This window comes from Aptenodytes patagonicus, chromosome 11 (assembly GCF_965638725.1).
Source record: "Aptenodytes patagonicus chromosome 11, bAptPat1.pri.cur, whole genome shotgun sequence".
In the NCBI taxonomy this organism is placed as follows: domain Eukaryota; kingdom Metazoa; phylum Chordata; class Aves; order Sphenisciformes; family Spheniscidae; genus Aptenodytes; species Aptenodytes patagonicus.
Window position 1 is genome coordinate 10,628,053 of NC_134959.1, and position 25,124 is coordinate 10,653,176.

Here is a 25,124-nt window from a genome sequence, read left to right on the forward strand (position 1 = left end):
AAAGCACACAAAGAGTTTAAAGAAACAAACCCGAAAGTGTCCTAGAGAAGGAAGGGCGTTATCTTTGCCTGCTGGGAGGTCCTGACCCACTTTGCTATTTATTTTGCTTGCTGATGACACTAGTGAGACAGAAAGAAAAAAAGGCATGTATTATTAGATCCTAACACATCCATTAAAGGGATGCATGAAGACCTGAATTCTCCAGCTGAGTCTGGTAGTCAAAAAGGTCTCTTGTTTTCCTGCTAGTGCTGTCTGAGTTCTTATGACAGGCTTCTCCTAATCACCTCAAATACTTATAACTTCCAGATACTCAGGAATAGCTCAAAGTATTTCCAAAGTAGGGACATACTTGAGGTTTGATAGACAGCACCAGGAAAAATAGCACACCAAACATTTTTTCTGCTTATAATATCACCTCCTTTGATGTTTCAAGAAGCCTGATGTCACAGGCTGTTTTAACACTCCTAATCATAGGGGTTTTTTTCCCCCTAAAGTATTTATGCAGTACAAAAGGAGAAGTGCATGGTGAGAAAGCACTGCCACCAAGAACCTCAAGAAGCCATGAATGGCTCAGCACTTAAAATTACAGCACAAAAGATTTTTAGGAACTGCAAGATTAGGTGGCCACTGAAGACACAGGCAATGTACTCATCCTTTAATTGTGCCTAACTTAGTATCCAAAGACAGTTTATTACCATGCGAGCGCAGGACCAATCTCCATAACAACCAGTCACATATGGTACTTAATCACTCGTGCAAGCTTTCAGTACATTTCCATTTCCAAAATACCATTATAGGATCTTCCTAGTTCATTTGTTTTCAGGAACATGGATGAACCACCATCATTGCTTCCCTCTTCTGAACTGAGCACTCAGAAGGAAGTCATGAATAGGAAGACTGTCATTCCCTGTTTTTGAAGAGGGAAACTAACACAAAGAGGTCCAGCAGTTTGTCCAAAATGAGACAAACAGAGGCACGTTTAGGAGCAAGGATAACAAACTCACTCCCCATCTCTTCCTGTCCCTAACCTTCCTAAAAATGAGAGTATTCTGATCATTAGACCTGCTTTTAAACGGTCTCTTGTCGTCATCCCCCTCCCATAAGGTAGAGAAGAGCAATCATCAACAGCAACAAAGAGAAAGACAAGGGGCAAAGAGACAAGCTTCAATTTGAGAAAAGGAAATACTAATTCTGACCTTAAGTTCTGTTCTTCACTCATTCAACTCTAACAAAACATCTCAGAGTTAACCAAAATTCCACACGCAGCCCTCACAAGAAAACACCAAAACCTCAGGCCCAGAAATCCATACTAAGAATTAAATTCTCATGGATGTATTGCTTACTTTCTATAGTTATCAAGTAGTCATACTGAACAACAATAGATCTGCTAGTAAATCAACATCAGCAAATATATCTACCCTAAAAGTAAATGCATCCTGAGAGCTGCTCAAGTGTACTTCTTCCTCATACACAGGTCAAGCTGTGAAGAAGGGCAAGAGGGAGAACGTATGCTGCATGTAAAATGCATTTCACTTTTAAGAAATTGGTATAGCTTCTAAAACATACAGAACAATGCTGGAACCAGCTACTTGGGCGAAACCCAAAATATGCCAATGATAACCACAGTTATAAAAAAACCATGTCAGCTACTTAATTACAGTAAGGAGATTACATATAACATGAACTTACCATCTCTGTCTTCGTCGTGAATATTTAGATACAAGTATTCCAGCCCTCTTCCTTTCTTGCCATGCTCTGCTCCCTGTATTTTAGTCATAAGTGTGGTTTTACCTGAACCATCATCACCTGCCAGTAAGTTTTTACAGGGAAAAAAGACACTTTCAGAATTAATTTTAACTTTGTAGAAAACATTTTTCAAAACACACTTAAGTAATCAGAAGTATCCTTGTACATTTTTGGACCATGCTTATTTGTTGTTTTCTTTCAAGTATTCCAGCTAAATACCAGGCTTATACCATGACAATAAGAACGAAACAATTATTCTGTATTACATTCCATTTGTTTAAATGTTATAAATCTAACAGCGTAAACCAAAAAGAAAGTAAATCTATCAGCCTGAAGACAATAATACCGTAAGTCATATTACATAACCTAATTTTAACAAACTGATGTGTCAGTTCATTCACATCATTGTTTTAAACACGCTTTGTTTCTACAAAAAAAAAAACCCAACCACCCAACTGCTTGCATATGTTACTTACCAAAAACAAGAATATTCTTGCCTGATGGCAATTTAGATCTTGACCGGGTAGACACTTCACTCAGTATTGAGGACCTAGAAAAACAGCATCATTCTTGTTAGACTGACATGCACACGGACACGCGCACGTATGCACAAACACACACAAACACAATCCACGCACTGCCCATCTGACAGCACTGATGAGCTCAGCAGATCTGCACGGACCAATCCAGTTACAGTCGTTCTATTTACAAACTAGACATTATGTTACAGTTAAACATTTAAATTCATTTTAAAAGACCAAAAGTATGCCACCTTTTTGAGAAAAGCTTTTACAATTTCTAAAACACATGCAGTAACGTTTTCTTAAGTTTCTCTCCCTTATAAGAGATCACATTACTGCAAAACATTACTTTTCAACTGATGACTAACTCTTCCCACAAGGCACTGCTGTATTTTATACATAATTTTTTCCGCATTATTAGTGTTTTTAAAAGCGTTACTCAGAGATAAGCGACGGGAAACAAGAAATCGAGTCTCCCGGAGCCTATCCCGTGGATCTCCCGCAGAGCCAAATCTCTCGGGCTCCGCACACCTGCTCTCCTTCACCCCCGCAGAGACGCTGGCCTCATTCATGCGGATGCGGGGCTCCCCTCACGCACCCCACGAGCCGCCTCAGAGCCGGGAAGGACAGCATTCCTCACCGTCCCCGACGCCTCGGCCGCCGGGCGGGCCGGCCCCCGCCGCGGGCAGCTGCGTGCCGCGGCGCCGCCACCCACCGCTCCTGTCGGCGGGACCCGAGCGCGGCCCCGCAGCCGGCAACCGCCGCCGCCCCTGCCCCGGCCGAGCGGGGCGCACGCTCCTGCCCCAGCCCGGCCGAGGCAGGGGCTCGCGCCCGCCACGGGAGGGCCGAGGCGGATCAGCAGAGCAGGGAGACCCCGCCGTGACAGGCGCGGGACGCCCAAGAGCAGCCGCTCGCCTCCACCGCCGGGGTGCCGCGGTCCGGGAGGCACCCCCCCCACCGCCCGGCGCGACCGCTCACCAGAGGTTCTGCCCCTCCTCCTCCTCGCTGGGGAGCTCGGCGCCGCCGGGCCCGTCCGGCCCCAGCAGCTTCTTCTCCACCAGCACCGGCGCCATCTTGCCAACTGCAGCCACAAAGAGTGACCTCACCCGGGCCCGCCGAGGACCCCGCTCCTCCCTCTCCCCGGCCCGCCTGTGCGGGCACCGCGCGCCGCCGCCCCCGCCGCGGCTCGCCGCCGCCCCCTGCCCCTCACGGGCGCACCGCCGCTCCCAGCCGCGGCCGCGCCGCTTTCCAATCAGGCGGCGCCAGGGCAGCCCCGGCAGCGTTCCCCGCCCTGGGCGGTGCCTTCCGCGGCGGGTGGGGGCGTCGCCGGCAGCGCCCCCTGGTGCCGGCGAGGCGCGGCCGCCGCTACACTCCCCGCCGCCCCGCCGCTCCCTGCAGCGGGGCCGGGCCCGGCAGCGGCCCGGTAACCCCCGGTAACTTCTCGTGCAGCCACAGCCGTCCGAGAAGGTTCGCGGGCTGAGCGCGATCTGTCAGCGAGCTGCTGGCACGGCCCCTGCTCCTGCCCTGGCTGCAGATGCCGCGCAGCCTGGTGCACAGAGTGCTGTGCATAGCATGGAAGGGGAATGAAGTGATGTATTTACAGGAATTATTTCCTACTGAAGCAAGCTTTCATTGCCACCCAAATTCTTACACCCCACCAATAATTTTTGTTCTAATCGAGCTACAAAGCAAGTTCAAGTCTTTCGTAAATATGCTTTCCTTCAGTGACATGTCAGTCAATTCAGCTTTTCAAAGTGCTAAAATACTGTGCTGGGTAGCTTAAGCAGCCTAATAATGACATTAATTATTCTTATGTGATTATATTTTTATGATGCCCGTTGTGTGTGCATTTCAAAGCATTTTATGCAAAAAAATACAATTATTAAGACTGTACAGTCAATCAAAAGGGGAAAAAAAGGTTAATTGACTTGCATAAATTCACACAACAGGTTTCTGCTTGCTTCCAGTCTATGACTCTTCCCCTTCTGGATTATACAAGAATGTTTTAATGATGAGCAACTTGAACAACGTGCATTACAAGAGTAGCTGAAGCACCAGAAGAGGTTGTGGGAATTTCATCCTTGAAGGTCTTCAGAACTTGACAAGGCACTGAGCAACTTGACTAAATTTGAAATGAGCCCTGCTCCGAGAAAGAGATGAGGTTATGGACTCTAGAGGTCCTCTCCAACGTAAATTATACCTAAGATTAGGTAAACGGTCAGTATTGTGATATTCTGACTTTGTGTCAAGTAAAGATTTACGCCTTACATATTTTCTCCACTTGAAATATATTTAGGCCAGAATAACACAGATTACTAATTCAGTCAATAGACGCAAGAGCAGCTTGTCTAGACTAGCTTTTGAGCCCTTGGAAAAATACTCCGTAGAGTGCGCAGCAGACCAAAATCTCCCTGTTGTGCGTACCGCTCCTTGGTAGTCCTTTTGGCTCATATTCTGCAAATACCTATGCCAATATTTAACTACGCTGCTTTGAATAGCTCAATTCAAAGACATCTTTTATAGATGCTTGAATATTTTAATAATATAAAAAGCAAAGTGCAACAGCTGAAAATATTAGAAGACCTATTTATTATATCATTGGCATCATCTTTACTGCAAGTCTTTCAGTTTTTGGTTATCTTGCTTGTTTTTAAGCATTTAAGCGACATCGTAGTGAAAACCTAGTGCTAATAAGATAAACTTTTTCCATAATAAATTAACTATCAATTAATCATTCCTTTATCAGGATAAAAAATACAAATGAAATACTAAAGCTATCACTGAAAAATCAAGTTACTAAGGCTTTCATTAAAGCTTTCTATAAAAATTGTGTAATTAGTAGAAATGGTGGTCCTGCTCACTTATTTGAATAATACACCAAAGAACGTCCAACCGTAAACAGAAGCCAAATTTTATCAGTACCTGCATTCTACTTAGTTGAGCACTGAAGTATTTTATGTAGGTCCAGGAACATTACCCCAGCCATTAATATCAGTCAAGAAATACTGCAGCTGACGCACACACTACATCTTCTACCCAGAAGTTCTAAGATTTCCACAAGCTTTCTATTTCAATTCACTTGCTGTGCCGATGTAAGATTTGCCTACTATATGCAGCAGTGTTTAACCATACATTTGGTGTTTTCTGTTAGATACATTTTTCTGCACATACAGCACATTAAACACATGACAAAATATTTCGCCTGCTTTGAACATTTCACTGATTAAGAGGAAACAAATTCAGACACAACATTAACACTTACCAGCTTCTGACATAAAATACTCATTTTAGCAATACAGCCTTTTCTTACAAATGGTGTAAAGCAAACTATAAAAAGATTCAAACAGAAAGCCAAATCGAATGTTACATAAATCAAACGTTCAAGAAGGTTAAATTAAAAAAAAAAACCACTTAAGTTTTACTGATAAAGATTTTGTTAGCTATGTTAGCATTATTTAAAAAACCCCCGAACTTATCAAATTACATGTAATTTAAATTTACAAAGTATAACAACTCTGTCAGTGAATGTTATCACCAAAAAACATGAGTCCAAGCCAATCTAAAGTCTCAGGGCTCGCATTGTTGTGACAATACCTCACTGTTAATGTTGTTGTTCAACATTCTGCACCAAAATCCAAAATACTCTTGAAAGATGTTATTGATGATCTTTGTTTTTTTCTTGCCTCTATAAAATGGAGATAAGAGAAAATATCAAGACAAATGTTGACACAAAACGCTGCACAACTTTAGAAAACGTTTCAGTAGGAAAACGCTTGCTACTAAGCACTCCCACACATATGCCAAGCACAGCAGAAATGCTATCTACTCCATCCATAGATGGCATCTCTCCGTAAAGAGCGTACCTATTAAAAACGGTGAAAACCGCCAGAGATTTTCACAAACCAACATCAGAAAAGAGACCGAACAGAGGAAATGTCAACTTCCCAATAAACATAGCGATTAATTTGGAGTCCTTAACCAAAATTCTTATCCTCTTTGTATCCTGTCTGGTGGCACTGGAAGGTTCAAAGGCTCTGTAATATTTTCCCAGTTCAGTTCTCTCTCTCCAAGCACAAGCCCTGATTTAATTACATTGGAGACCATTCTAATGCTTAGTGTGCACAGCATTGAACTGACACAAAGCTCAATCCCATGGGTTGCAAATTCTGACAGCCTGTCTTTTTCTGCAAGTCAATTCAGGGTCAAAAGCTGAAAACTGAGCTGACAGCATATATGATTAGTAGAAAATTAAATTATGATTACTTGCAACTGTAACCTGTAGTATTTCTTGGAAAGATCAACACTTGTCCGTCCTTTCTGAAATGGATAAGACCACAAAATTAAATTCCAGTGATTACCCATTTTTTTTACTCCACTCAAAAGACAGTTAATTTCTTCAGTCGTGAAATCTTTTCGGGTTCTTCTTCTCTTGTTTAAACTTCTTGTGTTCATGTCCAAGGAACATATTTTATTGTTCTGCAAATATTTATTTTGGTGTAATTAAAAATTATGTAAATTTACATACTATTTCACATTTGGAAGTAATGCATTATTACTGACAATACAATCTTAAGTAGTTCTAAAGAAATGATCACTTTGTCAAGATGATAACGGCTCTTCAAGACTTCTTCACTGTCACCCACTTACTGAAATACAGTATTTTTCCATGACCTTTACCTTCCATTTCTGTCATGCCTACATAGCTTATACCTTTAGTATGTCGATTCCTTCAGGTTTCTGTTATTTCTATACTACGCAAATTTTCGTTAGTGCAGGAAAAAGCATACCTCCGTATCCATTATTCAGAAAGGACTGTCAGCTGAAAAATGCTTAACTCATTTCAGGGATAAATCAGTATGACTGGAGTAGAATCAACAGAGAGGAATATCATTTTATACTGGGCTCCTGTTAAAGGTAACTTAAAAAGAAATTATGCAATTCATAGTGATTTTATTTGGACATTTATTTGGACATTTATAAATATGTGAGTGTATGATTAGGCTTTGCATAACTAACCTCATCTTTGTCAAGTGAATATATGCAATTTTCTTTTAAGCGCTGACATTGCTGGTTGCACATTTCTTTGATTCTTTGTCTCTTCGAGTTAGCGTCTTGGGTTTTTTGGAAAGCTATGAAATTGTGAACAAGGACACCTCTTAGGTACTTTAACTGAAATCTACTGTAAAACTGAACATAGTGTTGTAAAGGAACATTTCTCCTAATGAACTTGAATATGCAAATGTTGCTTTATTAGTAATACCTCATTTTCATTAGATCTTTTTCTCATCATTGACATTAACACATAAGGATTATTTATGCATTGGAAGCAACTAGCAAGTAATAGGGGTTAACTCAAACACCAATACTACTACGATTGAAGGTACAAGAACATATCTAAATTCTTAACCATTTGTCTCTAATAGCAAGCACAGGTGCTTTTCTCAATACCCTGACCTAAACGCAAAACTTGATCTTTGAGTTATGCTTATTACAGAATTAACCTTCCAGTAATACTCACACTTTTCATACGTAGGTATCAAGTTATAGTCATCAGTCAACCTAGTATTTTTACTATGTTCGTCTCTATTTGAAGTGTCAGATTTGTTTTTTCTAATTGGAGTCAAAAGAATACCTTAAAAAAACCAAACAATAAAACATTATGCATCTTTCTTAAAAAAACCACAAAACACAGGTAATGTTCTAGGAATTAAAATTTAAGAGAGAACCATCTTTTGAGCCATACTATCTGGTCTTGGAAGAAAGACAGGAAAATTCAGTTTACTTCCGAAAATGTTTACTTGCTAAAGGTATTATATTAGTGTAATGGGCTCTTGAGATGAAATTGTTTGGTTGGTTGTTGTTAGGGTTTTTTTTTAATTTTAAAATACCTCCATGGCTATCATAGCCAAATTAATTAATTTCTGAATCTGAAGGGGAGGAAAAATTAAAAAATAATAATTAAAAAAAAAAATCAATCTACTAGCTTTTACCAGAAATAAATTAAATAACAATGTAAACAAGTTTTTGGAAATAGGAGACTAAAAATACATTCCCAATGGGTGAGCTGATTTTTGAAAAGAGAATGGTTTTTAAAATAGTATTAGTGTTTTAGAATTTAAGTACGGATTTAGAGACCTGCTTCAGCCTACTTTAAAATTTCTGGTCATCAATCATAAGAAACTGTATTGGTTACTAGTTGATGAATGTAGTGATGTATGACTGTAGTTGGAGCTCTGCAGGATGTACCCACAAACACCACATTCTGAAGAAAATTCCTTGTGAATTATGTAAAAAAAAATATATATGCAAAGGAAAAAATTATAACCATTAACTTTTTTGCTACATTACAGAATAAACTACTGTAAAAGATACATACTCTGCTATTTACAAATGGACAGTTGTTGTGTATTATAAAGAATACCAGTTTTTATGGGCAACGGATGGTCCTGTAAAGGTAGGGTTCCTAAACTGCACTGCAGAAACTGATGGAACTTATATTCACTTTTCCATCTCTACCTTGTTAATAAGATCTTATTCAACACCTCATAATACAGGACAGGTAAATAGATCTTCTGTACTTAATTTTCTGATCGGTTGTTTTCAGTTTACTTGCTCTAGTATTGTTGTATACGTTAAGGTTTACCCTTTTAGCGATTTAGCACACAGAGACCCAAGTCCTTAGCAGAGCTCCAAGCAGAAACAGAAACAGGTGTATAGGATAACATGGCTATAAATGTACAATGGAGTGATGCTGAATCCAGGAACAGGCAACTGTACTGTGTTCTGATCCTGACTATACCTCTCAATTTTAAAAATTAATGCCACAAAACTGAAAAATAGCAGATGGCATGGAAGTAACCCTGACAGGATTCAAAGCAGTATCTACAAAGCAAGTGCCAGATAACTTCGTTGTGAACTAGTGTGCATAACACAATTATTACAGAATATACATTTTCTGGCCTATTAATATACAGATTTTTCACAGAATCCACAGGAAAAAAAAAAACCAAAACATAATTCCCTATCCACAGCCTCCCATGGTAAAGCCCTGCAAAATAATTACTTAAGACAGCAAGGGCTTTTTGCATTGATTTCCGAACCAAGCCCTTACTTTGGAAACTATCCTTTTTGCTCCTGAAAGTTGGTATTTCTGTATGCAGTCTTTCTTTCTTCACTGGGGTCAGCAGTATTTCTGGAAAATATAAGATGGACACCAGTACAAATGCCAGTAAGTGATAACTGTTTAATTTTCAAAATGCCTCCTTTAAACCAGGAAAAAATATAGGATATGCTTTTATTTAATTCGTTAAGAATTTAAGCTTCTTACATCCATAAGTATGTAATATTAGAATGATGTGACCTTGTTATATATATATATATACATATATACATATATGTATATTCACAGTTACTTCAACTTCATATATCCCCTTCTATTAGTACTTGACTAACTTTGGCAAACAGGGCAGAGTCTCATCAAAGCCTATAATGAGGATATATCACTACTGCCAAGAAATACACAAGATCCTCAAAACAGAAGAGGCTAGTTCTGATCTCACTTAGTATAAATCATTGGTAAATAAAATTAAATGAGTGAATTTACAAGAGCAGGACAATCAGAATCAGACCAAAAAAGTTCAGAATTTTAAATACAATTTAAAACAATAGTTACAACTACTAAAAAAGGTCATAATTACTCTCATTAGTTGCATATCTACTGTTGTTACAAACAGCCGATTTGCAAAGTTCCTTTTTATATCTTTCTTCAGCTTCCAGAATGACTTTGTGACGGTCACACTGGTATGGACAATTTTGCAACATCTTAGTAAAGGTTTTACTATTGAAAGACAGTCCTCCTGCTGTACAACCTGGGAAAAAAAAAAGGGATATTGTAGAAACAGCAAGCACGAATGCTATAGAAGCCATCACAAAGTCCAGCATTTTATTTTGTTCAGTATGATCTACAATCTGACCTCCAATTTTCCATATACACATCTCAATGGAGGTTACACTTTTATGTATCTTCTTGAAAATACTTACTTTTTGTTTTGTACTTGCTCTCTTAAAAAAATAAAAGTGTTTTCAGCATGACCTATGGAACAAAGTTATACCGCACTTCAACTCCAGAAGTATGAAATGAGGCACGGATCCTCTAGAGAAGTAAAAATATTAGTGGGATGGGAAGAAAGGGGCCTCAGTTCGCTTTGCACATTTATCCAGGAGCCAAAATATAAAAGATGTCTTTTCTATACTTTGAAGCTTTCTCGGTGTTGTAAGTTATCTGTATTAACCTGAATAAATAAGTCTAGCTTAGGTATGAATTGCCTCACAGGAAGCCTTCCTGTTAATTTTTGAGAACATTCCTAGCGTAATTCATGGTTTAGTTATTCTTGGATGTTATCACAGTTCCTTATGTCAGCTGAAGGAGAACTTCTGCACTGTGAGGAATTATAAGAAGGGCACTGGTACCTACCTGCAATATTCTAGCCTAAGATAAAGCAGTGCTAAAGCTCAGGTTGAATTTAGTTGGACAAATTGGGTTCATATGCCTAAATGATGTTCAAAGGTGGGCTATGGGCTTTTTTTTTTTTTTGGCTTTTGGTGGTTTTTTTGTTTTGTGTTTTTAATAAAGAGACACAGGCTTGATTACAAAATCCACTTACAAATCCTGAGTACCAGCAGCATTCTTACAACCGACTGAGAGACCATGTTCAGGAAGTAGAAGATGGGATAACTGAGGGCTGCAGTCATGGATTACTATAAAACTGACTGCCTGTACTTAATAGCAGTAAGGCAGAGAAAACAGAAGGGCTGCAGAATAGTTAGCAGGGGAATTCCCCTTAGCAGGGGAATACATGAGGGAACTGAGCAGAGCTACATGTTTTTCCTCCCTCTTTCTGATCAGAGAAAGGAGGAAAACACCTGCTCTTAAGCAGTCTTGTAAGTAGTGTGCCATCTTTTAAGCTGTTGTATATTCTGTTTGTTAGTAAACCCACATTAAGAAAAGATACATAGACTGAAATTGGAATATGTAAGCTTTATTTCAATATTTGTGTTTTATTTTAGGGGCAGAAAAAGGAAAGGAAGCAGTTAAGAAGTACATAATAGGTAATCAAATAGATGTGTTAAAATTTCTGTAATGTCAGTTCACTTACTGCACTGCTGAATCTTTAAGGCTTCTTTTATGGACTCAGGAAAGAAAGACCTAAAGATAATATTTACCTAAACACCTTAAATTTGCCATTTTATGGGATGCAGATGTAGGTGAAGTACTTTTTTCTTCCTTGGTTATCTCTGAGTAGAATGAATGTTGATCTAAATTAGGAAGGAAAAAAAACACTAAGAAAATGCAACCTATCCTTTGCCGTGGTAATCATGCATCAGCGTACCTATATTCAATTGTATTTTCTATTTGTAGATTATTAAAGTTTAATTTACATAACAGCAGAAAATCCAAATGGAATTCCTGAAGTTAAATGGATCGCATTTACATTTTTGTAAATCCAGAATAATTACATTTAAATCAGGCCTTTTTCATCACTCTCCCAAAGCATATTACTTCAACTTGAACACAGCAAAATAACCCTGTGAAGTTACATTGCTTAACTAAGTCCTATAAACTTTATTTCTATTTGGAATCAGATGCTGAAAAATGTGATGGTACTGAAATAATACTTACTCTCCATTTAAATATGTATAACCTGGAGATCAGCTTGTTCTCCTGTAAAGCTACCATTCTGGCAAATACTAATCTAATGAATAATTATAGATTTTATAAATTAACAGGAAACTAAATTATGCATGAAGATTTGATTGAACAGATCCCAATTCTGAAATAAATCTATCAGACTAAGATGATCAATGCAAATCTTAAACACATGTTCAACATGTAGGAATAGCTTCAGGCAAAAGTCACTCTCACAGGTAGGTTCTATCCCCAGTCTTACAAGTACAGAACAAAACCAGAATCCTTACGCATTTTCTATTAATTGCTTTCGTTGTTCAGTACGGATTGCATTCAGACTAAACTTAGAACATTTATCTATGATACATTCATTTGAATAGTTAAAATCAATTAAAAAAAGAAAGCTAAAATATGTATTAGAAGAAAAGTAGAATAAATATTCTCCTGGTAAAATTGTATACAATATAAAATTCCAAAACTATGCAAACAGTTAAAGGATATTATACATAATGTACTCTGTCATCTAATTGTATATTATCACTACTTTTTATCAGGTGTTAAAGTACACAAAACTAATTAAAATCTCATTAAGAACAAAATTATTTAAGAAAGGAATACGTTTAGCTATTTGTACCTGATGTGCATGTTTGTTTCATATTTTTAACAATCGCTGCTGGTTGTTTAAATAAGTGTTCACTGGGAAGATCAAAATGTGAACAAATTAAAAAAAAATCAAACTTCACAACACACATTTACCTGTAAATTAATACACACATTCCAAAGGCAAAACAAAAACCACATTAAATATATAAAAGATAAAATTCTAAAAAATTGATTCTAATTATCAAGTTACTGTGCTTGCAGTATACAGCATATCATCTTTGTGTGTTAGAAATCTGTTTACCAGAGATCTGCGATTAGCATTCCTTGCAGTGCTGTTCAGCATGTCTGTTCCAGCATGCTGGTTTCCAGAGTCACCTGCAATTCTGGTTCACGTAAAGATTACTTAGTGCACATAGAACTTTCACAGTGTCTTCAAAATACTGTAGCCTTCACCAGATGTAGCAATTGCTCTAAAGGGTAACTGATTTTCTTCTTTTCTTACACTGATTAACTTCTATGCAACCAACATGCTCCTATGATACGGGGATCGTGCATTTTTCTATGTCATTGACTACCTCCGAATGCTGCAGGAGCAAGGAGCCTAATCCATGATTATGCTTGGGTAACTCCTGTTTTCACACAAATACAAGGAAAGAGCTTTTTTTCCCCCCCAAAAAAATTAATTTCTTAATAGTTTTGTGCTTCAGTGGTCAGAACAACAAATAAAGCAGCTGTGTGAAATTATGCTAATCAGTAGCAAAGCAAAATTTACCTCAATGTACTCTGGAAAATATCCTAGGCTCCTGATAATTTCTGTGGTAGTTGCAAAGTTACAATATAATGCATGCAAGGAAACTGCATAGGAGCAGGGTCCAGCCAGCCACGTAAAAAAAGCACAATAAAAATGCAGAACTCAAAAAAAAGGAGAAATGTAGTTTTGTTCATACTCTCTCATTTCCTGTCTTGAGAGATATTCCAGATATAAATTCAAGATAATGGAATCTGTATTTATCCTTGCAAGTTGCCTATAATTAATTTTTTGTTCATCAATAGGAAGGATAACCATAAGAAGCAAAAGAAAAAGAGGAAAATAAGCATTTGTGTGAGCAAGAGAACAGTGAATAACTAAACAAGGCTGTATCTTTCTCTTCCCATGCAGGGAAGCAATTGAATACAAGGGGAGAAAAGCAGAGGTGGGGTGAGGGGGGGAGCTTTTTTCCCTAGTTTGTAGGCATTCCAATTTCAATTTTTTGCAGAGCAGTTCTGCAACTACTGTTTTCCTAGTAAGTGCATATTACAGAAGTCTTTGTGGTTTCATCCAAACCAATGGGTCAAATCTTGATCTACTCAATCGGTGAGAATTTTGAGGCAAAAACTACGGATGCTTTTTCATCACTATGTTGAAGGCATTAGAACATGGCCTGTAACAGGCTCTCTATACAACCCGTCGCCTACCATTCAGAGAAAAAGATCAGAAGCTTTTATTACTACAATGTCTATAATCTTTGATCTGTGATGTCAAAAACACTTCCACAAAATATTCTCTAGTGAGCCACCAAAAGGCTATATCTTTTCACTAGGAGAAAAAGCCATAGTTAGTAACAGATAATTTAAAAGGCTGACATTCAATTTGGAAATCACTAAAGAAAAGCGACTTAGTATTTCTGCTTAGGTCTCTTACCTTACTTGAAGAACAGACTGATTTTTTACACAAGCAGTTTTTTCATTTATACTGTGACTTTGAAGTACACTGTCTGTTTGCAGTTCATTAACTGAACATGGAATATTAGTCTGTCCACTTTGTCTAGTAGAAGCATTTACTGGATCCATAGTGTTCACTATTTCATTTTTCAGTGGAGAAGAATTTACAGATGGAGCAAGAACCTGATCATCCAACTTAGAGGTCAACTGTGGACAATGTATTTCTTTATGTGCTCTTTTGATAGAAGTTTTTGGATCAGCAGGATTCACTTCATGGTATTTTGATGCTTCAATATTGGCTTCTGAAGATCTGTCTACAAATACTCTTCCTTGCACTCTTTCCTGTATTGAAAAATACTAGTTAGCGACTATACGAGCTCTATGAAATTACTAAATAAATCTAGTAACAAGATTAACTAGGATAGACCAGTCTAACTCTGAAGGTAAAGCAAATTCCAGAGAAGCTTCAAAAACCCCTGATGGACTCAAGAGCCAACAAGACAGCAGTGCTGCTGAAGGTGTTGAAGAGGTAGTTAAGTGATAATTCCAGGCTGAAGCAATGGATTTGCTACTAATAGAATCATAGAATCGTTTAGATTGGAAAAGACCTTTAAGATCATTTGAGTCCAACCATTAACCTAGAACTGCCAAGTCCACCAATGAACCATGTCCCTAAGCACCACATCTACACGTCTTTTAAGTACCTCCAGGGATGGTGACTCAACCACTTCCCTGGGCAGCCTGTTCCAATGCTTGACAACCCTTTACAAGGCACTTCTAGAAATGAAAAGATTTAATTAACTTAAGATTCAGGCAAATAACTCAAAAACTTGCTGTTCCACACCCAGAGATACCAAGTAGTTATACAGCACAAGGAAAATATGAAACAACTTTATTTCAGTTTATGTTCACATTTTTCATTATCATCTATCCCGTCATAGCTGTACAATCATGGGCATTTCATGCATGCAAATATTAAAATTATAGGTTCAAATGATCGGCAATTAAAAATAAATCCAACTCGTTTCTCCAACCTAAATGATCTCAATTTTGTAGAAAACCTGGTTATATAATAAACTAAAATGCTTCATAAAAATACAGATGCCTGCATTCTCTGATTGCCCTGCATGCTTCTTTGTATGATATACAGTAATGGTAAAAGTTGCAGGTTGTAGTTTCACACACATCCAAAGTTTTCTGTACTTTTCTAGCTCACACTGAAATTATCTTAAGGGTTTACTTCCTATTTCTCCCTAAACTCTGGAAAGATTTGCTTAGTTTTATCATACTTTGGTAAATAGGCCAACCTCATCATGTTCTTTTTCAATCAAGTTTATTCTGTGTAAAATTTCTTTTGCTTTCTTCCAGTAGTCTTGTAGACTTCTTTTTCTGACTTGCACCTCCAACTCTTCTGCATTGTTTACGTTCAATGAATTATCATTTATTTTCAGGGACAACTGTTCAGCTTTATAAAATATAAAACAACATTCCAAATTTTATCAATGAACACCTTAGTAAGTATTTATTATATTTTAGTGTGCTGAGGGACAGCCCCAATAATTTAATGTAAAATATAACCTCTGAATAATAATTTTTATATAACTTAATATAAATTTACACATAAGTGTTAATACACTTCAAATATAAACTGCAGTTACAAGAGGTAAGCTTGCAATTATAGTTACTATAAGCTGTTTACACAATGATGCTGTGCTCTAAAAAATGACTTTATCGTGGACTTAAGCCTATCTCTATAGGTCCTTTACTAGTATGGGTCTTTTTTTTTTTTTAAAAACCAACGCCATATTAATGGACACTGAAAATCACCATACCCCCTCAATCTTAAACAAAACTCTTATGTTTTCAGTACAAAAAAGTAGATACATGCTTTTTACTAATTATCAATTGCGTAATACCTTCTGTGCTTTAGAGATTAAAGGACAAGGTGTCTTTCTGTTTCATTGGTAGTATTATACAGTTAATTAAAAAAACTTAAACAGGATACTTCAAAATACACCCTACTTTAAAAATAAAGATCAAGATTTTTTAACATTGCAAAATAATTGTAGTCATGGTGATTTCAGGCTTGATTATCTACTGGTTCAGTCTCTATATACAATGGTACATACCCAGGAATAGAGCACCAATTGCATGTTAAATGACAATGTTAATATTTTGCACATAATTTATAGATGGGAAAGCTTTTAAGAACTAGCCCTACATATATAGGTTTCACAAGTGCATTATTGCAACATTGTTGGAATTATTACTTTTCTTTTTTCTGCCCAAATGCCATAATCAGTCCATGGTGGCAAATGGCAACTTTTCTGCAGAAAACAAACATCTCTTGGAGTACACAGAATTACAAAGCTGCTACAGTTACAATCATTTAGAAAGTCAACAGAACTTAAAGATGGAAATAATCTCTGTAATTTTTAAAGCAGTAATAGTAAGCTTACTCATTTGTTTGCAGTTTTGCAGCACAAAAGTAGCAGCTTTGTTTAGTTCCTCATCCTGAGACTCAGTTAATACCTGAATCATAAGTGGAAGACCATTGCTCTGAAGCAGTTCACACTGGTTTTCTTCTAAAATAGGACATTGTAAAGGAAAAAAGATTGGTTTCAGGCTCATACACACTTAATCTTACAGTAATTTTAGAAACTAATACTAGTAACTTTCAGGGAAATTCTGAAAAAGAGATTTTCATTATGGATCCAAGCATGCTGTAACGATCTACTACCCGGGTTGCAGCAGAACCACTCTAGATCAGACAGGGTGATTTGACCATAGCTCAAAGTTCTTGTAAGAAAACTGAAGGAGGACTGAGACAAATTATATGATGGAGGTCCAAACTCATTTAATTGTCACCTAAAATATTTTAATTATGGCTTCTGTATTTCTTTTCCTCTGGTATATACTCTTAAAGTAGATAAGCTACATTTATGTAAGCCTTGAGATGCAGAAATATCAAAAGCTTGAAGTTTATAATTAGCAAAACTAATAAAATTAGTAGTTTAATCCTGATCTAGCTAACCTGTTCCTCCTCATTAACTACGTAATTAGCTAATTTTTTTAATTGTGATCTCATTTGCAATATACATTCATAAAACTGACAGCTTTCTAAAAATAGTTTTGTTGTCTAAACTTGATAAAACAAAACAAAGAAAGTAACAGAAGATGAAATTATTATTTTGTCAGGGTTGACATTTTAAGAGAAACTTTTATTCTGTTGGTTTAATCATATTTCTATTTGAAAGACATTTTCCATTAAGCTTTGTTTCAATTAGTTCTTCTGAAAAAGTGTCTTTTAAAATATTAGATTTATGACCTACTGAGCTAATTATTGAACTTGTTATTGACATTTAGCAGATGATAATCAGGATTTTTGAACATAATCCCTTTTTTTTTTGCTTTTCTGAACATACATGACAAAAAACAGTAGTATAAACAATGGTCAGTATCTCACAACTTCCTGTTCTGTTTGCTCCTACTACGTAAAATAACAACTTAAGTGTTGTATTTTTACCAACTATGCTTGGGAAAGCCCTGAGGAACCTGGCAAAAATATTTCAGGGTCACCTACTGCTTATGTTACTTCAAAAACTATGCTGTTACATAGCTTTTTAAAAAATTAATAGCTATGTAAACAGTGGACAGAAGCTGTATATATATCAAGGGCCATTAAAGTAGAGCTCAAAAAGACTCATTTAGTATGTATGTATTGTAGTAGTTTTCAGGTCTGGATGAATTTTACCCTGTGATACCTAAGCCCAGCTTTGAATTCTCGCATAATAGTCTACTTTTTCTAAGCTCTTAAAGAGACTGTCTGCTAACAGGTTTTAAAATTTAAAGATGGAACATTATAGCAAACATTTTTTTCTGAATATTAATATTACACTATTTAATAGAACTTTCCCTCATGTTCCAGTCTTGATGAAATTACACCATTGAAGTAGTTAGCATATGAGAATTTACTAGAAACTGAAAGAAAAAAGAAAAAATCTTACCACAAACTTCAGTACAGTGTCCAATTGTTAGAATAATACTGATTTTTTCTCCTGTATCCAGAGTGTCATTAGACAGCAGCTTCAGTAGCTCTGACACAGTGTGATACTTTGTCAAGACAACACCCATGGCAGCTATTATGTTAAAAATAATTTGAAGAAAAATAAACTAGATAGTAAGTATATAGGCATCATCCAAGTATAAAATGCTGTTTTTCAAGGGAACACTACAGGCCTCTAAAAGCCTTGGGCCTGCACAGTCCTTCTCTTCTCTCTCTTTCATTTTAACACTTCAAATTACCACATAGCCCTGGTGCAGTAATTCTGCCCATGCTACTCCCCATATCCAACACTGCCCTTTCTCCCAGATTGTGCTGTATAGAGATGTGGTAGAAGATCTGATAAACAAGGGCTTTGCAATGTGCAAGTTTTGTAGACCTCTGCTGAGCTTCTCCACATCCTTTATCAGCTCCAGAACAGAGTAAGAAAGAGTAGAATAAGGTTTGACACATAGACTATCTGCCACAAAAAGAGCTAGGAATGTTTCTAGTAGAGGGCAACGTCTTCCTGAAACTGGGAACACCACTGCTAGTATGTACATGTTGAAACCTAGTCCTGTCACATACCAACTTCTTTGAAACTAGGCTCAAAACTAGTGCAGGTATATGCTTTTAAACTTTTTTGAACTTCCGTTACTGAGCACTTAGGGCAGAAGTGTCAAATCACGGCTAACAGCAGAGATTCATCAGGCTCAAAGGTTTCTCAAAATCTTCGGATGGAATACACAAAGATCTCATTAGGATAGCGCTATCCAGACAGTAAATGAGAGTAAAGATGCATTATGCAGACATACTACATTTGTTCAGCTTCACACCTAAGTTACTAAAGCCTCTTAAAGCTTACAAAGCTTATTAGCTTCGGCATAGGCCTACAGAAACACAGCTCTAACTCCAGGATCCAAGATGACTGCCATGCCCAGTTCTCAGCTTTACTTATACAAAACTAGCTCTAGTATCTTGTTTTTAATTTTCAGTATAGTTTAAAATTTCATTATGTTTATTTTAGCAACAATGGGAAAGTAACCCACCTCAGATGAACTGAATCATTCCCCATATACAGGTTTGAATTTTAAAAAATCTGCAGTATCAACTGGGATGTATATAACTTTTATATGGATGCCTTTTAGCATCCATTCATATCACTTTTCCACCAAAACCAGACTTTAAAAATTGCATTTTAAAATTGCCATATATAAAAAATGGTAGCAGTCTTTTCACTCACAGTCATTAGCAATGCAGGCATCCAAGGTCTTTGTTACTACTACTGCAAGTTTTGTGCTTGAGTGACTCATACAAGAATCATGCATAAGCTTGATAAGAACTTGAGCTAATGTATCCAATCCTCCAACAGAAACAAAATATTTCTGCGCATATGCTTAGTGAAAAAAAGAAAAAACGTGTCTTAAATAATACAAGTTGCAAATTGTTTTAGCATTTTATCAGTTAGGCTCATCACAATTTTCCTGTGCATCTATTAATCATTACATTTCCACCCATACAAAAGAAGTTGGATATATATTAATCTCGAGAAACATAGTAATTGTCTTATAAAATAGTTACAGGAAACACATGGCCCTAATACATGCATACAAATGGCAAACATTATGCCTGAGTTCTACCTAAGTCATCGCTTTCAGAGACGTAATAATGACTTGTATTTGTAAAATACTTTTAATCAAAACATCTTCCAAACAGTTTTTACTGACCTTACTAAATGTAGCCAGTTTGTGGCTATTTGTGGACTTAAGCACAATGCAGTGTAAGTAAAGATCGTGGAATATAGCTTTCAGAGTAAAAGTTGGAAGAACAGCAAATTAATTTGTAGAGATTGACAAAAAGATATCAAACATCTAACTATCAAATTAAACTTACTTTTACAAAAGAAAAACTATTTAAAGCTTGAGCTGCACTTACAGTTATTTGCAACTGTGAGACCAACAAATGAACAAATAGGACGAACTATCTCAGGCTCTGTGCAACTTTCAAGCCACTCTTTGGCATATGGAAAAACTGAACAGCAAATGTTTTGATTATCTTCTGGAAAAGTAAAAACAACCCCAAATCAAAACATAATATGAAATTTCAGTTGAACAGTAAAAATGAAAACAAACTGTTGTCACTTTAGAGAAACACTTCAAACTTTTTTCACAATTTTAACAGCAACACTTACCATTCTGAGGATTGTTAACACAGGCACAGAGAGTACTGCAGACTGAAGACCACAGCTGGTAGCACTGATTAGTATTTTCATCTGACAGATTCATCTCAGATATGGAAAGAGTTGTTCTGTTAAGAACAGTGCAAACAAGTCCCAAATAGTCAAGCAAAAATAAGTCCTAAAGAGTCTATCATTTTCTCTGTTTGAATTGCAACTGTTTGTTTACCTGAATAACTGTAGCAGAAGACCAATGCAGCCCGTATCTCTGACATAGGTTTGCCCACTTTCTAAAAAAGAACACATATAAGACTCCGAAGACACATGCAACTTGAGACAGAGTCTTAATGTCAAGTTTAATTTACATATATACATTTTATTTCCATTTCCTAAGCATATATCCCCCCAAAAAACAAATACAAAATCACACCAACACATTGGCAAAAGTGTTCCCTTTCTTTCTGTGTCTATTTTTTTTTCTATGCATTGTCAGAAACTACTGGTTTGCATTCTATTTTTTTTTTTAAACTATAATTTCATTTTTAGAACTAAAACACTTTCTGCTATTTAAGGAAATCCCAGTGAGCAATGATCTACTTACACAATTCAGGTTCAGTTACATGCAACCATTCATCTTTATAAATTAATTTTACCAAAACATTATTTATTGAGTGTTCCAAATTTCTGTACTGCAGATTGGCAAATAGAAAAAAGTGGTGTTATAACACAGAAAAAAAAAAAAACAAACTTACTATTATTCGAAACCAGTACTAAGATGACATAAACAGACATTCTTTTCAAGTTCACACCAGAATCCTTATTAATTAAAAATAAAATGAGGTCTTCAAAAAATGCAGAAGTACACAAAGTTTGTTGACAATAAACTGAAACCAGAAAATAAACACCAGTAAGTCCTAAAGCAAGCCATTCATAATCCTAATTTTTTTTTTTTTTAATACAGTAACTAGAATCTCAGTTGCATCCAGTATGTGGTGAGCGGAGACAAAACAGGACTATGAGGTGACTGAGGCCTTCCCCCTGTAGTCAGTTCTAAACCAACCAGGACCTAGGCAAACTTTGGAACAATCTATGAGTCATTTAACACTTGCTGCTAAGGAAGAGAAGTAGTACAGCTGTCTGGTATCATAAAGACATGCTGTCTACACAAATCAGCAAGGTATTTCTCCAAATCTGGGGCTGGACAGGGAAACAGTGACACCTTTACTGCCCCTTGCTCGAGCTGATAATCTTGTAATCTGATTTTCTGAGACAAAAAAAAAAACTGAGACAAAGCACAAGCAGAAGTAATAACATGGGATCATAACTCACTCAGAAATACAAATAATATTACTTATTATTACCATTACTCTCTATTATAATTCCTAATGTAAATAAAGCCGCTTCCTTTACTATGCGGTGAACACTTGACTTTGCAAGATCATTTATAAACATCAAACCACCAATTTCTCGAAAATATTCGCTTGCTTCACCTATAACAGAAAAAAGAACAAAAATTTTTTGCTTTTGTTTCTCTAAAATGAAAACCTTCCACGATTTTATAACCTCTCAAGCCTTATATCCTTTAGATAGCTTTTTTTTTTACAGTCACAACCAGCTTCTTAACATATATTGTGAACATAAATGTGTTGTTTCGAAGGAAAATGCTTCTTACTGTTTTGTTGACAAATTGAATAAATAGTGATCAAAGCCTCTTTCTGAGACGCAGGGCAGTCCATCTGATATTTAAGGCATTCAAGCAGTAAGTTCAGATCTGTTTTCATGTCTAAGAGCAAACACAAAAAAACTTCATGAAAATTGTTATCTTTTCTTTATATTAATCTATTTAGTATTACAATAAGCCTTCCCCAAAAATGTAGTATGTATATGTATTTTAAAGAAAAAAAACATGAGCAAAAATGGAGCTATGCCACTTCTATCCATCTATAAATAACAAACATACTTAACCTAACAATATTCCTCTCCATAGTTTGTTATTTGAGCATGATTTCCTGTGCTAAAGTAACAGCCCCCTTTTAATATTTCTGGCCTTTGATTATGAGTAACTGTTAGTAAGTGTGATGTAAATCACTAAATATTAAATTCGCAATTGCAAGGTGCATTAAGTGTATTTAAGTGAGTAATACAGAGCCATGAAAATATTCAGAGTGAAAATACAATTGAAAATCTACAGAGTGAATAGGGAAAGAATCCAACAAAGCAAGGCTTGCTATATGATACTTAGTTACAGAAGACTTCATCACTTAGCACAGCAGCTAGAATCTTGAATCAGGTTGTTAGCTTAGTAAGTTAACACAAAGCATTTTCTGGGCACCTACACACAATCCTAGGTAGATAAAACACTTGAAAATCTGTTTCTTAGTCTTCTGGGTATAATAAAAAGACTTACTTGATAATTATTTGCAACGGTAACAGCAGATACTGTATATTTTAAACACTTGTAAGGTTTGGGGTTTCTTAAAGAAGTTAAAATACAATAAAGATGTGGGTAAATATTAGCAAAAAAAAAAAAAGACTTTGTGGTGGTATTATTTACTATTTGAAAGTCTGTCATTAGATTTGCCCTTTATCTATCCAATACAGAATCCAAAAATTTGACAAGAAGGAAAAAGAACATTTCCCCAACAGCTCACCACCCCATGACAGACCTATCACAGTCTACTAAAACTTTGTAAAATCGATGCAGATAATAAATGACAAATAAATGGTATCTTACCACACTGGTTTTTCTGCACCTTTTGAGTTTCCATTTTTGGTTGTATCTCTGTTCTTGTTCTACAATAGCAAAGAAAAAGTGTTTATTTTCTGTTCAGATCATAAGTTAAATCATTTTTCTTAAAATACACTCCAGTTTTCTGGTTTTACTCTATCATCTGACACACACACACACAGTTTAATATGCTCTTGCACGGCAAAGATTTCCTTTGGAAATACGTATTTTATAGTAACACTGCATTTGTAACTATTGTGTTATTATCTTTTGACAGTTAACATTTTGCAGAAATCAGGTGATTCCATGCTACCATTGTGGGGCACCAAAACCGTCTTTGTCATTAAAAATATTCCTGTGTCATTTATCACAATAAACGTGATCCAGTTTTCCTGACAGTAGGTTGCCAACTTTGTCATCAGCCAACAACTGGCAATAAGACCACCAAGTAATGTTATGTAGAGGATCAAGCGTATCTGACATCCACTATAAAACATTCAGCCTCCTACTGCTACTCAGTGAGCCACTAAACCATAACTATGTTGTTTTATCAGTATTGATCAAAACCAAAGACAATGAGCATGAACTGAGACATTATTTCTTAAACTAATAATTTTAGTTCACCAAAGAAATTATTGCATTACATGAACCATGTAAACCAGAAAAACCCACAGCATTGATTCTACATAAACCTAATGTGCCAACATCTAAGAGTTAGTTGAGCAGCAGAGTGAAATTCAGGTTTGGAAGCAGAAAGATGGTCCCTTAACCATGCCCCAAGTTGGGGGGCAAACACAAAAGGTTGATGCAGTGTCACTGTAACCTATTTCAATCTCTCAGAAATGATTTAGCTCCAGGCAGAAACTTTAAATCAGTGATAAATCCAGCTTAATAATGGATTAGTTATCCTTCTCAAAGTAGAGCAAAGGCTCTAAGAAATATCAGTGTCATCTTAAAGAAGACAGGCTGCCCTGCTTTCCATTTTGAGTTACTGATTGTCCCCATTCCTTTGCTGCTTCCATTAGTTCAAATGCTCCATATACATCCTTACGGTAGCATTGGTGAAGCAGGTGTTTTGAGAGGGAAAGTTTAAAAAGAGTTCATCTTCATTTACCCTTTCACAAATGATAATATATATGCATTTCATTTTCTTGCAAATCTAACCCTGCCACAATAGCAGAAAACTTGCAAGTCTTCCTCACCTTTTTGCCCCTGCTGATACCGCCCTACTAGCCTAAGAGAAAACAAAAACCACCTACACATTCCTTAACAAAAGAAAGGCTGTAAAAATGAGCTCTCTTCTGAGCTAATGTCATTTCAGCAAAGTTTCATTAAATACACACTTATATTAAAGGCTCTTTAATTGTATAAGCAGCGCATTTTTTTTTAAACACTATAGAAAGATATGTCTTGACCTTAACTGGATCTTTTTCTTTTGCAACATACAGAAGGTACACAAAATATTTATAAGCCAGCCTACCTTAAAATGCAAATAGCTCAACTCTGTTGCATCGCAGGGCAAAGATGAAAAGATAAGTAACAGGATTTGCTGCAACAGACTTCTGGCAAATGCATATAAAAGAAAATAGATTACCTCTTCCCCATCAGTTATGGACAATAACCCAGTAACATCCCTTCAAACCTCAAAAAAATACTCCTAAAAAAAATACAGATATAGTTATCTGTTTGTTCAGCAGCATTAGAACACATAGCTTGAACATCCAGAAAGACTGACACAGGAGGTTAGCGGAGCTCACATGGAGGCCAATAGGAACGTCCCCAGTCAGCCAGGGCCCGGGCTGCCAGACTCACCCCTGCACAGCCACACCAGGATAGAAACAGCCAGTCTCAGAGGTATTTTTCCTTTTTAAAACCCATCGGTCAAATCCTGTACAGTAGAAGAAGTCGAGATTGTTCGTGTC

The 25,124-nt window shown here is 36.6% G+C and overlaps 2 protein-coding genes across 2 annotated transcripts in view; both read right to left on the reverse strand.

Moving 5' to 3' along the window:
• DYNC1LI2 (dynein cytoplasmic 1 light intermediate chain 2) overlaps positions 1 to 3,380 on the reverse strand; it is a 28,588-nt gene extending 25,208 nt beyond the window's left edge. Inside the window, exons 1-3 of the mRNA XM_076349109.1 lie at positions 3,246 to 3,380; positions 2,223 to 2,296; positions 1,690 to 1,806 (exon numbers count right to left, since the gene is read on the reverse strand). Of these exons, the coding sequence (XP_076205224.1) occupies positions 1,690 to 1,806; positions 2,223 to 2,296; positions 3,246 to 3,340 (286 nt within the window). The 5' untranslated portion in view covers positions 3,341 to 3,380. The remainder of the gene's footprint in view (positions 1 to 1,689; positions 1,807 to 2,222; positions 2,297 to 3,245) is intronic.
• A 2,491-nt stretch (positions 3,381 to 5,871) lies between these two features.
• TERB1 (telomere repeat binding bouquet formation protein 1) lies at positions 5,872 to 23,257 on the reverse strand. Its single transcript, XM_076348824.1, has 20 exons — positions 23,209 to 23,257; positions 22,147 to 22,257; positions 21,836 to 21,964; positions 21,227 to 21,358; positions 20,704 to 20,764; positions 20,490 to 20,605; positions 20,234 to 20,356; positions 19,542 to 19,694; positions 18,264 to 18,395; positions 16,716 to 16,841; positions 15,564 to 15,721; positions 14,237 to 14,598; positions 12,587 to 12,648; positions 11,490 to 11,582; positions 9,965 to 10,135; positions 9,379 to 9,459; positions 7,786 to 7,899; positions 7,284 to 7,396; positions 6,531 to 6,743; positions 5,872 to 5,952 (listed from the first exon to the last, which is right to left on the reverse strand). Exons 1-20 carry the CDS (start codon positions 23,240 to 23,242, stop codon positions 5,923 to 5,925), a joined length of 2,514 nt encoding a protein of 837 aa, XP_076204939.1. The 5' UTR covers positions 23,243 to 23,257; the 3' UTR covers positions 5,872 to 5,922.
• Between the last annotated feature and the right edge of the window lie 1,867 nt (positions 23,258 to 25,124).